Source organism: Neolamprologus brichardi, chromosome 20 (genome assembly GCF_056152115.1).
Source record: "Neolamprologus brichardi isolate AB-2024 chromosome 20, ASM5615211v1, whole genome shotgun sequence".
NCBI classification, from domain to species: Eukaryota; Metazoa; Chordata; class Actinopteri; order Cichliformes; family Cichlidae; genus Neolamprologus; species Neolamprologus brichardi.
The window spans coordinates 4,568,637-4,589,229 of record NC_142123.1 but is presented as its reverse complement, the minus strand read 5'-3'; the positions used below and the strand labels follow the sequence as shown (position 1 = coordinate 4,589,229).

The 20,593-nt window shown below is 46.3% G+C and overlaps 1 protein-coding gene across 9 annotated transcripts in view; it reads right to left on the bottom strand.

Annotated features, from left to right (window-relative positions):
• Window positions 1-2,163: 2,163 nt before the first annotated feature.
• Window positions 2,164-20,593, bottom strand: part of rerea (arginine-glutamic acid dipeptide (RE) repeats a) — a 129,047-nt gene continuing 110,617 nt past the window's right edge. For 6 of the 9 annotated variants that reach the window (XM_087834322.1, XM_087834325.1, XM_087834323.1 and 3 more), the window contains 12 exons: window positions 19,189-19,269; window positions 10,249-10,411; window positions 10,034-10,126; window positions 9,292-9,491; window positions 8,979-9,140; window positions 8,773-8,886; window positions 7,297-8,675; window positions 6,445-6,667; window positions 5,627-6,347; window positions 4,713-4,883; window positions 4,417-4,597; window positions 2,164-4,317 (listed from right to left, as the gene is read on the bottom strand). In XM_087834322.1, the coding sequence (XP_087690448.1) occupies window positions 4,284-4,317; window positions 4,417-4,597; window positions 4,713-4,883; window positions 5,627-6,347; window positions 6,445-6,667; window positions 7,297-8,675; window positions 8,773-8,886; window positions 8,979-9,140; window positions 9,292-9,491; window positions 10,034-10,126; window positions 10,249-10,411; window positions 19,189-19,269 (3,522 nt within the window). In that variant the 3' untranslated portion in view covers window positions 2,164-4,283. Of the gene's footprint in view, window positions 4,318-4,412; window positions 4,598-4,712; window positions 4,884-5,626; window positions 6,348-6,444; window positions 6,668-7,296; window positions 8,676-8,772; window positions 8,887-8,978; window positions 9,141-9,291; window positions 9,492-10,033; window positions 10,127-10,248; window positions 10,412-19,188; window positions 19,270-20,593 lie in introns of those variants that run through there. The other 3 variants (XM_087834327.1, XM_087834331.1, XM_087834328.1) reach the window with 2 other exon arrangements.

Sequence of the window (20,593 nt, the reverse complement as noted above, 5' to 3'; positions counted from 1 at the left end):
GATTATTATGAAACTATCCACCCCTTTCGGAGTCACATTGGGGCTGGCGCTTGTCCCAGCTGTCATAGGGTGAGGAGCGGGGTACGCCACGGACAGAACGCCAGTCCATCACAGGGCCAACAGACGACCACTCAGGCTCACATTCACACCTCATTTAGAATCACTAATTAACCTAACAAGCATGTATGCACCACAGGAGGAAGCCAGAGCACCCACAGGGAGCTCCACACAGGAAGGCCCCAGCCGGACGGTGGACCTCCTTGATGATGAGGTTAACCAGAGTTACCCACCAGACCACCGAGCTGCACATCCAACCATTTGTTTCAAATAAAAACAGACTCCCATAATCAACAATAGTCAGCTGTTTTTTTTTTATTAAATAATAAAAACTGTAACAAAGGTACGTTAAAAAAGGGACTTTATAAAAATCAGTCTCTTTTTTCCTCCCCTCACATCAGCTTTGCAGCAGAGACAGAAGTTTCTGCTGCAGAGTTTTATCATAAAACCTCGCTTTAACCTTTTCCCGTAAAACGACGGCCGTGCCATCCACATAAACATTCAGCTAGTTCCAAAATGCAGGACTGAAAATAAATTACACATATGTCTGTTGGAGATTACCTCATTTGCATTTTAGATGGGTTTAATTATCATTTGCATGCATCAAATTCCTACAGCTGTGCTCAATTTATCGAGGCTTTATTTATTTTTTATCCTAACTACAGGTTGCCTGTTTTTGAAATGACTGAACGGTGGCCCAAATGTGAATGAGGAACTTCTGGAACATGCACATAAAACTAAAGAGAGTGATGGCACTTGGCTGGATAGCAGACAGAGAAAATATACAGTATCATGTCTCCTGTCTATGTATTCCAGATAGTGGATGAGGGATAAAAGCAGGAGCGGAGCTGTAAGGGTTTTTTTGTTATGTCACCACAGCTCATTTGGAGATAAACAGGGTCCTGCTCAGCTTCAGGGCTGCTGCAAAGCTACCCGGAAGAATGAACCCAGCTACCTTCCGACTGAACGCTCTAATGGCGCGGAGGCTCGTCTCCGCTGCCGAGCATCACACTCTGCAGCAGGCAGGCCCAGTGGAGCGAAAGAAAAAGACAGCAGGACGGTGGAGATGAGGAGGCTCTGTGTCCACGACCTGCTGCAACAGACAGAACAGCGCGAGAACAGCACAAGACATATTGCTGCTCAGAGTGAAAGAGCAAAAATGTTTCAAGACCGCGTATCCCCCTTCTCTGCCTGCCTGAGGGGTACACACAGCATTATGAGAAGGATTTGAGCTGACACAAGTCACAGTCGCTCCATCGCCGGTGTGGAGGAGGAAGAGGAGAGGGAGGAGGAGGGGGGGATGAATAATTCAACCAGCCAGTGCCGCTCGGCTCTGACGTCTTGTGTTTTATGGGGAGGTGAGGCGAGCCGGCAACAACAACAAGCAGCACCTCCTCACATGACAGCCCGGGGATACGGCATCCAAGGAACCTCGATTTTCCCGAGGACAGGGCATCATTTCAGAGAGCAGCGGTAGAATAATAGCTCCCTCTCAAAATGACACCAGTCGCTGCGGCACACCATCACAGATTGCCGGTCTATCACTCCCCACACACAGGATGAAATGACAGCCCTGCCCCGCTGATAGCAAGGCATCTGAGCCTGAGTAGGTGTTCCTTCTGGCTTAGCCCGGCTTTGATGTTATTATACCAAAGCAGTGCAATATTCAGCTCCGAGATTCACTACCTGCTGCTGAGGTGATCTATTAAAGCTCAGTATTTGTGAAGCTGAGAAAACGGAAGGGTGAAGAAATGTAAGAAGCAGGGATCCTTTTTTTTTTTTTCAAAGCTTGTCAAGAAGAAGAAAAAATCCTTTATTCAGGAGCAAATGTAGAAACAGACCCGGCAACAATCCCGTCTGCTCAGCTGCAGAATTACATTTCAATAACACACACACACAAAAACAAAAACAAGAGGAATTAAGAGCACTTCCTGCTTTCTTTCTGAGCAATAATCCAAATAGTTTACCCTTAAAACAGGATTACTGTCTCTTTCCCGCTTGGATTTAGCGCTTCGCTTCCAGAAACATAAAGAAATAAATAAACCTACAACGTGCAGACGGAAAAAGAAGGCGTGAAGAAGAAAAAAAGATGAGGCGGTCTTGTGGTGTAACGTAGTTGTTTATTTTAATTCCACAAATTTTTCAAAAAAATTACAAAATACTCAAATGGAGAGAACACAGGACTCACAATTTTTCTTATTATTTCTACTTTTTTGTTTACATTGTGTCATCCCATGGTGACTACTCATATATACAATAAGCTTCAAGATACCAGTATATATATAAATCTTAGCAGTCAGAATTTACATTCTGCTATTGCCGCTTTGAAACAAGAAGCTAAACCATTGACAACACTTAACATCAAAGGCTTCGGAGACACAAAAAAGAGGGAGTAGGAGGTGAGGGATCGTCAGGAGGAGATGATGAGGATGGTGAAGAAGAGTAGGTTGTGAGGAGACATGGCGGGGCGAGGGGTAAATTGGTGGGCGATGGAAAGACAAGAGTGGACAGGCTGTTGTCAGAGCTTCAGAGACGCGAGTGTGCTAAATGATAGTGCTCCATAGGACGATATGGTCGCTTTTAAATGCAAGTACAGTTTCTTTGATTAGTTAAAATAAAATTATACAATTATAAAATCAAATAAAATCGTCCGTGACGGTCAAACAGTCTTAGTGCATGGAATAACTGCAGAATTTGTGTCGTGGGCTACAGAAAGGAAAACGTGGGCTCGTGTGCACTGGTAATGACGGGCCAACACTACATGTAACAGTCAGTGGCAGAAACAAACACCACCTCTGAGGCCTCAGAAGGCCATGTGTATCCCTAAGGAACCAAGGCGTACAAAAAAAATACACACACACACACACACACAGGCACGCACAAACATCATCGACCTTACACCTCCTGGAGGTCAAGTGTCGGCAGGCCCCCCTCTAGTGTCACAGTGAACATTATTACAGCCTAGGTGGAGGATGGCTCAGTCGGATTTGAGCCCTGCAACAAACACTGATGACGGGACGGGGGAAAGAAAAGGAAAGAAAATAAGGGGGGGGACATTTAGAAGACAAACTAGAACAGACTCACAGCCACTCATTCACACAACAAAAACAGTCCTGTCAGGCTCCTGTTACAGTGAACACTGTTTAAAAAAAATTCAAAGCGATTTCCCCCCCAAATTTCTTTCATTCAGCCGATGTTTCAGGTGACCACATATCCTTTAAAAAGAAATCCTAAAAGTAGAGGATTCATTTGGCTCTTAAATAGTAATTTCAATCAAAATGGATAAAATCAGCTGAGCTCGAGGACGCTCCTTCAGTGCAAACTTCTTCTTTTGTTTTAATATCTTCCCTCCATCCTCAGTGTGCACTCCACATTAGCGTCAGCGACCACGGTGTCACTTCTTCAAGTGCTCCCCCCATCGTTAAAAGTCCGCACGCCGAGTTCGACCGGCCGAGCGTGGAAGGCGATGAATGGATGTGGTTGGCGTGACGGGCTGATGGTTTACATAGTGCATGTGTGGCTAAATCTAAACACAGTGATGTCAGAGGAACGTCACAACGCAACCGTAACTCTCAGAAACTGCTCGTATAATGCCATGGTGCTCCCCTCTGAAACAAGGGATAATGCTTTGAAACAATTATAACTGGAGGTTGAAACGACTTGGTTTGGAGTCCACACCTAGTAATAATAATAATTATAATAATAATTATATGTTTATATATACTATTTACAGACTCAAAAACGCCATGCTGTAGCTTTTCTTAAAATTATGAAAAACCTCCAACAATGTATTAAAATAAATGTTGAATTTAAGATAGCACTTGTTATTTTTCCATAAATGGTCTGACCGGTCTCGGCTTTTTCTTTTTTTTTTTTGTTTGTTTGTTTGTTTTGTAATAAGCACAGTGTCTTGTTCTAGCACCTACAAAAAAAAAAAAACATCAGGGAAGCTTGTCATGCAGGAGTCTTGAGGATGTTGTCACTACTGGCTATATACCAAAGAAAGTCAATGTCTTGGAAAATAATAATTAAAAGAAAAGAAAAGAAAAAAAGGTCCTCGACATGAACGAAAACAAAAACCTCAGGAGAAATCTCAGACGATTCACTTGGCTTTTTCTGTTCGTCAAAACTGAAAGTGTTCAGAGGATCCTGAAGAGCCTCTTTGAGACTGCTCTGTAACAACTTCCTGTGTCCTGCACCTGTCAGTCGCCGCCTCCCTCGGCTCGTTACAGCTGCTTGTCGCTCTCCTTCTTCAGTCGACTGAAAGGACAGAAGAGCAATGTTTTAAAATTAAAAACAAAAAAACATAATCAAGCATGCTCAGAAAGCCGGACTACGACAATAATTAGGATAAACTACCTGTAGTAGTCCTCCTGGCCAGGCAGTGGTCCTCCGTGCATGTGATGGTGCCCGTGCAGCCACTGCTGCTCCATGGCTAGCCTCTGGAGCTCGGCCGACTGGGCGTGCATGGCCTGCAGCTGGTGGGCCGCCGACATAGTTGGTGGAATACCTGCTGGTAGGTCCCGTGGGTATGGAGTACCTGGAGGAAGACCCGACACAGAAAATGTGATCAGGCTCAGACTGATAGAAGCTCAGACTGATAGATGTGATGCGTTATTGCTGGTAAGGAGAATCAACACTGGCTGACAGCCTACCAAAAACTGGGTGTCGCAGCATCTCGTGTTCGTGCGGCGGCTGGCCCAGGAGAGGGTTGGGGATGGCGCCGGGTGGGTAAGGGAAGCGTGCCAGGTGAGGTCCGGCCAGGGGATCTACTGCCAGCGGATGGGCGCCGGAACCTGGAGGACACACAAGACATTCACCACCACCTTCTGGGTGTCAGAGTCTTAGGTTCAGGGTACACTCATTACAAGCATCACACAGCATGCTACAGACATTAATGATACTCAGCTTAATGTAACGTTACTCCTCAAGGTTGATTCTATGTTACTATATTTATCCATTGTAAAAAATCTGTTGGCTCTGTCAGTAACTTAAGGAAGATATGACTTCCTGTCATCCAGTCTGTCAGTGTAACTATATTACAGTGACACTGATCACAAGTCCCTTTGTTCAGTCTTTAATGAGCGAAGTAACAAATTAGTGCAGTACATATTATATATATAAATATATACATATCTAAATGATACAATGCCATGACAGATATGCTCACTTTGATACTTAATACAATATATCATTTGTTCATTTCACTGCAACAACTTTGTCAAAACATCTCCTTTTAAACAACATCAGAATAAGTGCAGATAAATGGCAACATTTCAAACAGCAACATGCTTCCTGAACTCAAAAAGCAGTCTGGCATCTGTTATGTTTAATCAAAATGTAGTAATTAATACTACATAACCAAAAATACAATATATATATGTATTTCAGAGTGATAACAGGTTAAATTGACCTGTGGAGTGACTCAGGGCTCTACTTTTGGTCTTCAAACATTTAATTAAATAAAGTATCTGTTCATTCTTAAGTTGTCATCTGTAATTAAAGCTTCTAAATTCAGTTTTTAATTTCACTGTCATGCATTTATGAACTAAGCAGGGCTTTCGTTTACCTTGGTGTAAGGGATCTTGCTGGTGGAGGTGAAGATGGGAGTGAATATGCGAGTGCTGGTGGTGGTGCGGCGTGACATTGAACATCTGCAGACGAGCGATGGGGTCATTGGCCACTGTTGCCATCCTCTCTGCATGGAGTCTCTCTGCTGCCAGCCTCTCTGGGTAGCTCATTTCTGGGCGCAGCTGGGGCCCCGCGAGGGCTAGCCGCTCACGCTCTAATGGGTTCAGGCTGGGATGAAAGGAGGCGAAAGGGTGAGGGCCGGCCATGGGGGGCAACGTGATGGCCCCGTGGCGAGCAAAGTGTTCCATGGGATTTGTGGAAGGATGGAGTGTGTCCATCTCTGGAGGCTTGACCTCAAAACCAGGTTTCATCCTTTCCCTCAGCTCCCTCTCGCGAATCTCCCTCTCGCGCATCTCCCGCTCTCGAAGCTCACGCTCCCTCATGGCGGGGTCGGCGTTGTATAAGCTGGGCATGTGATAAGCTAGCAGCGGGTCTGCGGGGTTGAGTGACACAAAGAACGGGTGGTTTCGATTGGTGGGCGACATGACGTGGGGCCGGGCATACTCGCTGAGGGTGCGTAGGGCGGGTGTGTCGGGGCCAATGTAGGGAGGCACAGCTGCAATAGTAGTGGGGGGACCGTCGAAGGGTGGACGCATGTGGGCGGGGCCGGCCATCTGAGGTTCGCTCATTCGGCCTTCGTGAGATGAACTGGAGGCTTTCTGCGAGGAGAGGAACATCACGCTTAGTTTTTCTTTTATCTTTTTCAAACAAAACCAGTGCGAAACATAAAAGTAAAAGAACGATTACACCACTCACCGCGGCTCTCTCAGCTTCCTTTTCTCGTTCCCGCTCTCTTTCTCGCTCCTTTTCCCTTTCCCTCTCTCTCTCTTTTTCCTCCCTGGCTTTCTGCTCTGCTTCCCGTTTGGCTTTCTCCAGAGCTTCCTCTCTCTTCTTGGCCAGTTTAGATGAAGCCAGGGGTGTGAAGTAGTAATCGGTCCGAGCACACGAGTTGTACCCCCGGTCCAAGTGCTTGTAGAAACTGTAGAAACACAGACACAAAAATAAAAACGCTAAAATAATGTCGTTCATAAACTGACATTCGTTTGGAGAGAAAAAAAAACAGATAAAAGAAGGTTCGATCATCATATCCATGTTAAATTTTGTGTACTGAATGGCAGGATAAATGATGAAAGCACAGCTGGTATTAGCTTGCATTAGTCCATGCTTTAAAAGCAAACAAACTCCCTCAGCATTCACTCTTCCTGCCACGCTGAGCCTATAATAAACTCCTCATTGCTATTCATTGGCAGTCTGAGAGTCACTTAAGCGGGAGGCAGCAACACGTACTCATATTCGGATGCTTCATACACTTCCATCTCACTGTAATTAATCTCCCTGTTTTCCATCTCTGATCATTCCGAACCATCAGCTACTCAGAGCTCGAGGCTAATTGTGGCCTTGGATGCCTGTTTTGCAGAGGACATTTGATTTGTTGCCTACATTAAAGACTTAAAACCTGAGGGCGACTCTTTGTTGGAGAGCTAATCAGCATCCCCTGATAAGAGAACAGGCAGACTACTGATAAACAGCCACCTGTGCAGGTGTATGTTTTTCTCTTTTACAGATGTTTGATGTTCTGTTGTTTGCGCAGGCTGTTGGCAGACGTACCGTGCTGATTGGCTGGCATGGCTGGGCGTATTGACGACTGTAGGCTCCGGGGAGGGGCTTCTCTGCGGGGGTGGTGGGCTCTCCGGCTCTTCCGACTCGTCCAAAGGCTCCTCTTTGATGTGCATGGGTGGGACCGCTGTGCCCGGGCCAGCACAGGTGACAGAGGCAGGAAGTGGCATGGAGATGGAAGAGGATGGAGCCAAAGAAGAAGGAGGCTGCAAGCCAGGCATAGAGTTTGATGATGATGGGGGAGGGGCGGTTGGAGGTAGAACTGTACTGAAAGGATGAGATGAGAAAGGTTGCTGAGGTGGCCCGCTGGGATGCGAGGCTGCTGCGGAGGGTGGCAGAGGAGGAGCTGGAGGAGGTTGGTGGCTGGCTGACGGTGGGAGGCTCTGTGACTGGGTGAGAACTGGAGGCTGGGCTGGGGGAGGCTGAAGCTGCTGGCCTTGAGGCATGAGCTGGAGGGGAGGCGGATGTGCTGATGGAGGATGATGGTTGGATAAAGAGCTGAGAGGCTTGAGGGCAGGAGGCGGAGGCAGGTTTGAAGGCATCTGAGGGAACGGAGGTGCCGATACGTGGGGCGGGTGTTTGTGAGACTGTGGGTTGGGTATCTGAGGGATGGGTGTAGTTGGCGGGGGCTTGATGTGAGGCATAGATATTGGTGCGGGGGGCAAGGGCTGCTCTCTGGGAGGCTGGGCGCCGCTCTGAGAAGATGGCTGGGACTGAGAAGGAGGCGTGTGAGCCCTCTGTTGTGATTGGCCAGAGACCGGCGGGGGCGGGACCTGAGACGGACCCACAGGGAATCCCTGTGGGGTGATGGAGTGAGGGTGAGCCATGTGTGAGGGGCCCGGCTGCAACGGGTGAGGCATGGGAGGCATGGGTCCGTGATGCGGGCTGGGTAATGACTGAGGTGGAACTGGGGGGCCAGGAGGCGGAGCCTGAGTCATAGGTGAGTGTGGAGAGGGAAGCCTTTGAGGGTGCAGGGATGCTCCTGACTGGATTAGAGACATTGGGCTTGCCTGGGGCAGAGGCTGGGGAGGTAGAGAGCTGGAGGCTGCAGCAGGGGAAACCTGCGGAGGCAGTGAGGGGGCTGAGGTTGTGGGTGGAGGGGGCGCCGAAGAGGCGGCCGAGGTGCCCGGTTGACACTGGATGACTGGAGGGTGCTGGCTCTGCAGGAGCTGCTGCTGTTGGGCAGAGGAGTCCGAGTCGCTCTCATTGTCACGGGGGCTCGGGATGCTCGGCGAGGAGCTCCGGTTGTCCTGATCAATGTCTTTAGGATCACTACTGAGCTCCTCGTTGATGCTCCGCCCATCAGAGCTCTCGCCCTCTCCCTCTCCTTCTCCCTCGCATTCTGAAGGCGAGTCTGGCCGACTCAGCTCCTGTGGGGACAGAGAAGAAAGGAAGCGCATCAGCACACCGACTACACAACCTCCCCGTAACACATAGAGATGACACAAGCAATGATTGCAGACTCACTTGTGTCTTGGACTTTTTGGCGTTGGCCCTCTCGGGCTCCTCTGTGTCTGAAGCTCCTTTCTCCCGTTGCCGTTTGGCACTCTTCATAGGTGAAGGAGCTTCTTCTTTAATCTTCTGTGGAGCAAAAGCAGCAGAGACACAGAAAGTATAGATTAGAGGTGCGTGCAATGAAAAACGAGGTGTCGACGACTCTCTGCTGCACTTACTTTGCTCGGCTTCTTCATGGAGTCCGTCTTGCTGTCGGTGCTGTCAGTGCTGGCTGCGCTGGGTGAAGTACGTCCGCTAGAGCGCAAATCCTCGTTGGTGGGTGAGGCTCGGCCATCGGGACTGGCTGTCTGCTTCTTACGACCACTACGTAGCGTCGACATCTGTAGTTTGAACGAAGGAAAATTTAGAATAAAATAAACATTTGGTTTGAGATTATGAGCTTATTTCTTTGTAATCTGGGTCTGGATTGCTCCAGGGATAAATCTCAAGGTATGGTTCCTAAAAGTGAAAATAGAAGGATAGCTGGCGCACCGAGCCTCGGTTCCGTCGGGTCCTCATGCTATGCTTCCCGCTGAGTCCATCCTCTTCCTCTTTGACAGGTTTGAACATAAATGGCGGAGGGTCCACGGGCTTCTCGATGGGGGGCAGCTCACCGTACTTCTTGAAGTGAATGCGGCAGTCGGTGCACAGCAAGATGTTCTCGCGGCCCCCGTGGTGCCAGTCCTTGGAGGCTGAGGAAAGCCATTTACAGTTGTGAAATAACACCGTCACACAAGCAGAGAGGCACAAACATCACACAGAAATCATCTGACAACCTGCAGTAATACTGAGGAATACAGGCACCGCCTTAAAATAATTTCTCCTTTCAATATTTAACAGAAGAAAAATGTTCGTACTACAGGCGCTAAATCAATGTCTAATCTGTCCCCTGTTTTATACCCCATTTAAACTCCCAGTAATCTACTAATAAGAGCTTGATGGGTTAACACTATAAAGCCAAGTTATTAGCCACCCTGCTTGGATGGCAGAAACGTCAGCGTGTTCAGATGGGAGCCAGCTGTGTGCAAAGAGGGGGAAGGATAATGAGGTGGAGAGAGTGAACGAGCTGTGGGTTCGTGTCTGATTTGATCAAATTAGTCCTGACATACTCTGATGCCCATCTGTCACACAGTGCTGTGTTGGGTGGGCTCACACTGATCCCAAGACAGGACAGGAATAGCCAAGCAAGTCCGTATGACGGGCGTGCACACGAAAAAGAGATGTGGCATCTTACTGGTCGTGAAGCAGTGGCGGCAGGCGTAGCCTTTTAGCTCCTGTTCGCTGTCTTCACTGTCAAAGTCATCTTCACTGGCTGAGCTGAGGTCCACTAGAGAGAAGAAGGAAGGAGAAAGATACGTCACATACATCTCTTTACCAACCAACGAGTATATGTCAGGCCGGGCCGTCCCCTCTCCTCCCAGCTGCCACCACGAGCTCAAAGCTACGTACAGAACTCGCTCGACGGCGGGCGTGAAGGAGTGTTGACGGGAGTTGAGGCGGTCCGTGTCTTGATGCGGCGGAAGACGGGCTGACGACGGTGTCGGCGGTGGGCTCGACAACTGGCCGCCTCGGGAGTCTTCTTCCAGTAGTAGTAGAAGGTAATCAGCTCTCCCTGAAAGAAGACGATAAACAGGCGCCGTTAAAACGGGCAGCGACATCTTAGGAACGCAAACGAGCGTCTGTGATAAGGGGGAGGATTCACTTTTGATTGCAAAGAGGTGAAATATCTGCAGTTAGGTGGAATGAAATCTGTGGAGGATACACATTAGCAGCGGGTGCTGCGTTTCACAGTGAAAGGCCATGGAGCGGGTCAGTCCATGCCAGGATTTGTAGCTGGCTGGGCATGTTTGTGCTGCGGCCCTGTCTGTCCCAGGATTAGGCCAGGAGACTCACTGAATGCAGGGATATTAGGATCAGTGCAATGGTGGCTGCCTGGGTGGCAGGAGGTTGAATGGGAACAAAAGAACATGTCAGGCAGAGCTTTGGCGCTACAAATAGGGAGTGAAATGGCTCCTCGCCCCTTCACTGGAAGAGTCAATTGAACTTTAATCAAACATTCGGAGGGGTGCGCTTGCCAGCGAGCGGGGCGGATAAATCCAGCGTACAAAAGGCCGTCAGGAAATCAATACCCAACTGAAACATTAACACATGCAATCATGGATCAGAAAGCACTTTGCTGAGGCAGCCTGTGCATATTAACTGCAGCTTTCCTGCCACACTCGTGAAACACAAGCCCTAAAAATTGGCAACAGGAGTCGGTGGCAATTATGTAGTTTCCTGTAAAGCTTCGCCTTTTCTGCCTTCGCTGTGAACTCTCACTTGTTAGTCATCTTCCACTGACTCTATAACAAATTTACAAAAGGTGCAGTGTGTGTTCGCAGGGTGAGCAGTAAGTCACCTGTAATCTCAAAAGCCCCGAGGGCACCCAGCCACTGTCTGAGGTCTGTTAAACCGCTGTTCAACAAAGCTCCCAGGGTTTAATGGCTATTGATTGTTTTCCTTCTCTGCTTCAGCCGAGAAACTTGACATTAATTAGTCAGTCCGTTGCTCTCTGAAATGCATTAACAGCTTTTCAGCAACAGCCTGATATCGTCTATCAAAATGTAGCGAAACATGAAAAAGGAGGAAGTGATTTGACGAAATGGCTAAGAAAAGCCCCCCCCCACTTGAACAAAAGCAGAAAATAAAGCCAGTGAACTGTAGCACACGTACACATACAATGTAACTCTTAGGGGAAATTCATATCTACCAGAGCCTGCAGGACTCCACCTTATCAGGCAAAGCAGTGCTGGAAACATTTACTGAGAGTGTCTGAGCTCAATGAAACCTCCTCACATTTCAGGGTAAATTAAGGCACTACACCAGGAAAACCACTGCTCCAGCGGAAAACCCCACAAGCTGGTGGAGGCTTCGGCAGCAGTTTATCTGGATCGGTGGATGGATTCCACACGCATTGGGCTTTAAGATAAAAAAGCACATGGATACTGATTATATTATCACCTAAAAGCTACATTATGCTGCTGCCGTTTCAGTCGGCGACAGAACTTTGTGGCCTTTCTTGTGCGCCTCCCACTTCAACCTGCCGGCCAGTTGGGAAGGGGAAGGGCGCAGGTGCTAACTGAAAGAAGGCGGGCATCCTGATGTGAAATCTAATTGAAATGTGCAGATCAAAAGTGTCGAGTGGTGCCGAGCGCTGGCTTTGCTCTGTGCTTAATGACTGTTCTCAGCAGTGCCTCTCTGCCTCCTCGCTGCGGGTTGACAAGTACACGGCCTCAGCAACAGCTTGGCAGACACAAGGAAAGGTCACCCTGCCTCTCCATCACTTACGCTGTGTCAAGTACCATTACATTAGGCAGGGGCTAATGAAAACATTAACTTGGGCTTTTGAATGGGAATTAACAGGTGTGGTGATGAGCTGGTGCAGCCAGATGTAAATAAAAAATAGGAAAACAAGAAGCACAGCTCAGCAAATTCAAATATGATGCAGTGGAAATGTCTGCAAGTATAATAATATCTGTAATATACACAGATTTTAAATTTGAATGCAGCAAGTATAGCATGGTTAACTAAAACTAGATTGCAGGTAACTAAAATTAATTTTAAAAAAAATAGATGTTTGTGAACCTAATTCAAAGTAAAATAAAAATATAGAGAAAATATCCTTAATTTTAGTGTTCGGTAAAAAATTTTTTTGCCAAAACTTGCCGTATGAGGCTTTGATATACATGTCAATTAAGACTCAACTGCTTTCAAAATCTCCTGTTTTTTTAATTATATCTGTGGTGACTTTCCTAAATCTCGCTTCAAACTGAAATGAGCAAACCTGCACTGAAAACTAACTGAAACAAGACTGAATCCAAAGCAAAAAAATCACAACAAAATAAAAATAATAATAAAAGCTCGTTCAAAATCATAAAGCTGTAATAACTGTGGAGTGCAGTCGCACTGATAAAGGAAGGACTGTGAGCACAGTGAACGTGTTGTGCAGAGAAACAGCCCGATGTGAACATGCTGCACGTGAGAGAAGTTTTGTGCAATGCATTTGTGTCACAGTGAGACTGACAGATTTGGGTCCTCTGAAGTTGTGCAAGTCCCGTCTCTCACACCGACTAAACACTTTTCTGCATCAGAGCCACTTTATCATGCTGCCACATGCCCGCAGCAACAATTTAACTCCAGTTACCTCGCAGTTTATTCTCCCCGTTTGGCCGTTGTGGAAGCAGGTTTGTGTTTTACCTACTGATGCCATGTCTTTTCCCCCTCCCTTCATGAAATTAACACGTCCATAAAAGAAACAACTAAACAAACCTGCATCTAAAACAGCTGAAAGACAAATTTACATAGTCCCAAGGCTTCTGCAGCATAATTTTCTCCCTAGTCCACTAAATCGCTGCAGAGCGGCACAGAGTGTGCTGCTGCCGCTTTGCCGAACATGAGATAGTGACAACATAAGCTCAGTATTATTAGGCCTTTTAGGCTGCTTCCATCTGCAGGAGCTTTCTGGCCGGTGGATTATCCAGCAAGGGAAGGGCTTACCCTCATATCAGGGCGCTCAGGCCTTCCGTTCCAGTTACTGCCACTTAAAATGGTCATCTACATAAAGATGTGCAGTTATCTAAAAAAATATGTTCATAGTGATTATTGTGCTATCGCTTTAAATTAAATACTTGCAGTTCGAGTTCATAAAGCATGCATATAGAGATGCGTGACTTTTGTATTTTAACCTTACTGTAATGCTATTCTCACAAACAGCTGCTAACAGAGGTTAGCAGGTGACGAAATTAGGAAAATGCCTCCTGAGGCCAGATTGTGACTGAAAAGGGTTAACCACTTTAGGCTACAGTGTAATTGCGGGTGGGAGCGCTGGTTGAGGGTGAGCTCGGTGGTCGTATGTACACGGGTAGAGCTGAGGGCGAGGGCTAAACTCGTGTATTTACACCCTCGTCTCCTCTCAGGCCCAGGCCTGAACAGATGGTTTCTGTTTTTCCTGGCAGATTTGTGACAGAGCCACAAAAGGCCTCTGCTTTGACATGAAGCCAAACGGTTAAGGCCGTTATTGGCAAGAGCAGGGGAAGGAGGAGAGAACAGGGGAGAGCCGAGGAGGGGGAGGGCTGAGTGCCGAGAAGAGTCGAGAGGGAGGAATATAAGAAGAAAAAAAAGAAAGCCAGCAGCGGAGAACAATGGACAATCAACACTGAATCCCAACCACAAACCAGTCCTGAAAATCTCACAGCAAATAAAAATCTCTGCTAAAAATTTAAGGCGGTCGGGGAGCAGAGAGGGCTGGGAGCGTGTGATTTCTAGGTCCTGGTGGCTGACAGCGAGTTGTGTAAACAACCATTAGTGCAGCATGAACCTGCGCTACTCCTGCTTCCTCCACAGCCTGCAGTCAGAGCAGGGAGGACTGCTTCCTGCTTCACTTCAGTAAGGTGAAAGGGGAAGTATTTCTGAGCTAAATCAAGCCAGGGCTTAATTATACATGAGCTCGACCTGTGGACTCCCAACTCCTCCGTCGCCCATGTCAGGCTGCACAGTGAATCGTCTGGAGCGTGCGCGACTTCGCCATCATCCTCACCATGAATGTAACTGGAGGGCGTAACTTTATGAACGTGTATGTGCTTCAGAAGGCCAGGAGTGGGTTTGTGCGTCCCATTTAATATGTTTCAGTGAAAGTTTATTTTAGAAATTATCAGGATTTTTATTAAAGTTGCTGGAAAAGATGACAGAAATGTGCGCTTCCAAACTTTTTATATTATATGCAGCCAGTGACACCAGAGTCTAGTTCTGGATTTACAAATTTCCAATAATAAATAAAACATCGTTATGTCAGGTGGAATAAAATCTATTACTGCTTAGAGTTACCAAACTACACTTTCCCTCCTTACATCATTTATTTGTGTTTGTGTTGTGTGAAACTAAATTACAAGCCCAAATATTGAAGCTACTAGGCACGTGTACAGTATGTGATGAATTCAAAAACACACCTACACCACAGCGATGCCTCAAAAACGAAGAAAGACTGAATAGTGAAAAGATCTTGGCTGGTGGAGCGGGGTGCATGTGAAAGGCGGCTAAATAGACAGCCGTTCCCTGCTGCGCAGCGCCTTTCTGCCGGAGAATGACTGAATAAGCTCTGCTTTCACAGGTCAGGGATGCACATGCTGAAGAATCAGCACTCGTGTTTTTCCTGCTGTAAGCGATTTGGCCAGTGAAAGCAGATTGGATGGCAACAGTGCCTTTTTTGCTGGAGGGTCGATCCTCCGTGTTCTGCTGATAAGCTAGTCTCCCCTCCCCTAAAAAAACTCACAACATGAAGCCTACCAAAGAACTCAATTACACAGGGAGCTCTGGCTCTCTGGGCTCCGTCTATTAGGCTGAAAAAAGATTTTGCCTACACTCAGCTGCGCTAAATTGCCTGTGGTCTGTTAAAAGAACATCAATACGTGCTGGTTGAGCTTCCATCAGCCGGCAGCGATTTCACTGCCTAAACAAGTTATATCATTTACCAAACACGGAAGCTGTTCTGTCACACCGCCGACAGCTGCTGCCAACTGGACCGGGCTCCTGTAGTTCGCTGCTGGTTTAATTAGTGTTTCAACCTAAGTATTTATAATCACACTCATCCCCGAGGTTCTGGCTGCTGAGCTGACGACATGGCAATGAATTCAATGCGACGTTTGTACAGATTGTACCGGGGCAAACATCTGCTGCGTGAGGTTGTGTTGGGAACACCGTTCTCCTGTTGGGCGTCCCATAAATGACAGGGCCTTCGGGGACCGAGTGCTCCCTTTTTTCTCCGAGAGAAGAAGATGCTGTGAGGAGCGCTCGGCACATCGCCTCCTTTAAAAATCAGACATATAGTTTAGATCTAGCGTCTCTGTGTGGACCTGAAAATTAGCGCACACGCTAGAATGATAACAAACTGCAGGACGCTGATAAATTAAAGCTCCGATAAACTCACCAGTTGGTGTTGGATGCTAACTGTTTGCTGACTGAGCGCGCTTGTTCAATGCGTGACACTAACAAGAAGAAAACGCACACTGTGGCTTCACCTGTGTTAGCTTTTCTAATGCGCTGCCAAAGCACCTTTCTGGCTTTTTCCCGCTCTGTGCCAAAAACAAAGCAGGAACCAGCAGCATAAAAATGTCTCACCAAATCAGTTTTAGCGTTTTATCTCCCCCCCCACCTTTCCTGCCCTCTACGTCTACTTACAGCTGATATTCTGGGCTGTAACATTACTACAACTACACCACCATCTAATATATATGACCGAACTACAATTACAGAGTCGTCTTGGTGATAATGCTAGGCCTTTATGAAGCTAAATAGTTAAACATGGAGCAAAGAGAAACCAGTAGGGAAGCTGGTAAGGGGAAAAAAAACCTATCACACACACTCAAATGCTTTTGTCCTATGCCTGTAAATTGTTTTACACTGCTTCACTGACTTTATTAGATTAAGGCTGCTCTGAGTTGTATTGTGAAACACTTTCTTGATCTATAAATATAGAGTATAATACACTTATGTGTGCATGAAGTAAGTAAATTACCAGTGTTTTCATGCAATCTCTCACAGGACGCAAAGAGACAACCTGTACTGAATATAATTTCAGGCATGAGTTGCTTTTACATCAGTGTTTTTTACGCTGTCATGCATATTTTACTTTGCTGAGTAACACTGGCGTCTGCACACTGAAAACAGTCTGTCTTTAAAGTAGTAAAAGCCCAGGTATTGCAATACGTTCTCATTTGCAATCTGCTGCTGCTCGTGCTGTACCCTTTTCCACCAGTGACGTCGTCTGGGCTCGGTCCTGCAGGGAAACGGGCCAAAACTCTCTAATTTGATCTAAATTTCAGCTGTCGATTTCTCCGTCGAGCTGCACGGCAAACTAAGCGGTCGCCGATTTAAATCAGTTTGGCAAAAACCGTCTGTTGAGTGAAAATATCAGGCGCGTAGTTATCTGTGATCTACCATTTCAGCATATTCGGTTGTTTAAACACTGAAGGCAGCGGATCGTGTTCCATGACGTCCTCTCGTGAGTGAAGGAAATGGTGGCCAGTTGCAGACGGTCAGGCGACACACCCACCCACTTCCCCCTGTGGGCCTTTATGTGACTTTATATAAGGCATTCCTGAGTGCTAGTCGGGCCTGGTGTGTTTACACAGCGCTGGGTGCTTACCCTTGGCACTGGCTGTTCGAGCCGTGCTGACGCTTCAGGGGCAGCGCGGCTAATAGGAGCTAGCGGGAGGAGCAGTGAGGGCCGGGCGCGCGGTACCGGACCTCTGGGCTTTGTGCTGCTCAGGACTCATACATCTTCTTTCATGCAACTGGAATAGTGTGTGTGTGTGTGAGAGAGACAGAGAGAGACTGGAGATAATGGGAAAAATCGCTGTTATTTCCCACACCTAAAATATCTAGAGATATTGTTGTCCTCATGTTCTGGAGATCTGGGATTTGGGAATGAGGAGGGAGAAAATAAATGGGCACTTTCCTCCGGGTATTAGCTGGCACTTGCTCCGATCAGCCAAGCAGCACAAAAACAAGCTCAGTCATAAGCAAAGACTTGTTTTTTTTTTTCTCCTTGTGTGAAAACACAGACTTTACTGGCTCTTTTGAGCCAATGCCCATTTTACTCCCTTTTTTCATAGGTCGCTACTACCCTCTCCGTGCTCTCCCAGTCATCTTTTCATATTTAAAGGCCAGTTTATTTTCCATTTGCAGGGGGAAAAATTAATCTTTCTCTGCTCTGTGGTGGTGGCAGGCCCATATCCTGGAGGAGGTCTATTACCTCTCCTGCCAAGTAGACTCCCCCCTCCAGGTTGAAGTGCATTAATACCTCCTTTATAGCCAATCAACTGGACTAGTCATATATTTCAAAACAAGTAAAAATAATTGAAGAAACCCTCTGCGAGGAAACAGTATTCATACACTTTAATCTCTTATTCAAGAGGCTCAAATTGGTTTTGAGGAATAAAGAATGAAAAAAAAAAAGTAGCACAAAAGGAGACGACACTAAAGAGTTGGGGTGTAAAAATATTACAGGATATGTTGCGGGTTTTAGAAAAGGAGGGCTGACGTACCCTCACCTCGGAGCAGGCGAGGAAATGAAGCAGATGAAAAGTATGACAAACACCTTTGATTTCCCTTTGATGTCTGTGTCAGCACTATATCGGCACACTTCCAGCAGGAGCAGCCTCGCAGAAACAGCAAAGTCTGCACTGTTTCATGAATCAAAATGTATATCTAAGAATTATTTAACAGCCGAGTCTAAAGGCTTTGAAGCAACATGAACCTGTTCGCTCTGCAGCCAATTACAGGCAAAATAAAAAATGCAGGTCGAGCCCTTTAAGAGGTTTTATTTAAAGCACAAAAACAGTGTGGCTTCTGTGTTTTGTTTCCAACGCAAAGTTCACACTGAACGAGGTGAGCTGCTGTTAATCATTGCCAGGCCTGAATCTGACCTGTTTGTTAGTGGCGCAGGTCACACGGACGTTCAATAACGATTACAACACACACCCGCACGAAGAGCAGGGAGCTGCTGACAGGAGGAAATTCCCTCTGCTTATGTACATAAATAGCACATTTACAAAGTGCGAGAGGTACAAAACAACTTTGGCAGTCAGTGACAAAGCTTTTGTTTAAAGGAGGCATACGATACCACCAACAGGAAGCTACCTTAACCGCAGGCACAATAATCTCCAGTTGCAAAAGTTTGGAGTGTACAAACATTTTCCTCTCAAATCAGCTAAGAAGGAAACAACTCTCTGAATTTATAAGATTAAAAAAAATACTGGCTTAGGTTTGATTAAATGACAGTAATCAAAGTTATGACCTTTGATTCTCTCTACCAGGCCAGACACAAATGTAACTTTGTTGATGTTCAAACAGTCACGTTTATTGCTTTGTAATCCTAGTGGAAGACATCGCATTGCCCTTTAGTTTGCTCTGAAAATGGTTGAAAGACCAAGAGAAAGAAAGGAAAAATCCCAAGTGCTAATAATAAAGCACTGTAGCACAAACATGAGATAAAGCAGGCTGCTCCACAGAGCTGACATATGCTGTAAACACAGTGGGTTAAATCACATCTGCACTACTTGTTTACTACTTGCTAACAGAGGGTGCTAATTAATGTTGAGCGTGTAACTCGCCTGGGAAGTACATTTAAGCTCCGGTTTGCACAAACAAGTATTTTTAATATTAATATTATTATTTTCCACTGAGCCTGATGTGATAATACTGCGCTAGAGTTGTTGGCAAGCAGCACTTCTTAACAATAAGGCCTCATAGCATTAAACTAAAACTTGCTTTCTGGAACTTACAAGGAAACTGCAAATGCTTCAGTTTCTCTGTTTTTGTATCGGTGGCACAGAGAGAAATAAACGAGCTTACCGTCTCTTTGTTGGGCAGCAGCTCTTTCCGGATCCTGAAGAAGTTTTTGCCGAACTGTCTCAACCCTTTAATGAAGCGCTTCTGCAATTTTTTTTGCACAGAGGAAGAGAGAGAGAACGAGAGAAAGGGGGGGGGGAGAGGGAAAGAAAAAAAAAAGAGCAGTGAGTATATGTTAAGTCAGCTAAAGTACCACAGGATAAAGTTTTCTGCTTAACACCACGACAAAGAACGTTGTTTTCATTTCGCTACGCTGCGGTCGTCTGAGGTTCGCTGCGTTTTTTTATAAACCTCTACAGCCGTTTAAACTCCGGAGCAAACACAGCCATGTCAGGGCAAAACCAGAGAGGAAATGACAGGCAAGGCAGGGAGAGACGCTGAGATTAAGCTCGTCGTTTCACGAGCGCAGAGCGTACAGTTAGACAAACACGATCTAATGTGAAAACAAACACAGCAGCACGCATGCCAAACGTGTTGTTAATCTCCCAAGTGAAAGTTCAAAGTCAAAAGCTAAACTTGAAGATGCCTCTCCGTGCGTGGCACTCCGTTTCTAATTCTGTCGTTATATTTTGGCAATCTAACAAACCCCAGAAAAATTTAAATGTCCAAAAAAATAATTATTTCTAAGTAAGGTGAACTACACGATGACAGAGACGGCTACTTCGTGACACTGGATTTAATCTGACATTAAAAATAAACTGAACGTCAACGAGAGCCCTTACCTCAATGTGAGCACGAAAAAAAAAAAAAAAAAAAAAAACAATGTCGGAAAGCCCCCAAAAATCAGAGCAACCTACATATATTTCTTCTCCTTTAAGAGCCACAGACTGCGAGCCATAAAAAGCGACGGCTGAAAAACATTCATAACCAGCGAAGCAGACAACCAACAGATTTACTTTCTTGCTCCAGAGGCGAGCCCCGTTCCACAGTGATCTCAGCCAACCGTTTCCACCAAGTAACTCCAGCAAAAAAAAAAAAAAAAAAAAGAAAAGCAGAGAAAAGTCCTCGGGGAGCACAGCACAAATCTCTACGTCCACCCACAGGTAAAGGGAAAATTAAAGGGGGGTAAATCCACAATGTCTCCGACAGGACGTCGTTCTTCTTATGTTTTTTTTTTTAACAAGAAAGAAATAGCTTGTCACTCTCTGCTCTTCCACTACAAAGGGGAAGGCTTTACATGTGATCTTTCTGCAAGAGAGCCTCTGGTTTGCAGCAGGATGGAAAACCCGAAGTGGAGTCCTGTGCTTCATGTTAGTGTTAGGCACAGCTTTCATTTCAGCCTCTAGCACTGAATGGGCAAGCTTTACTTCTCTACCCACCCCTCACACACACACACACAGAGAAAAACCTAAGCCAATGCTTACGACTGAAACTACACAGGTTTCTATTTCCTTGTGAGGAAACTACA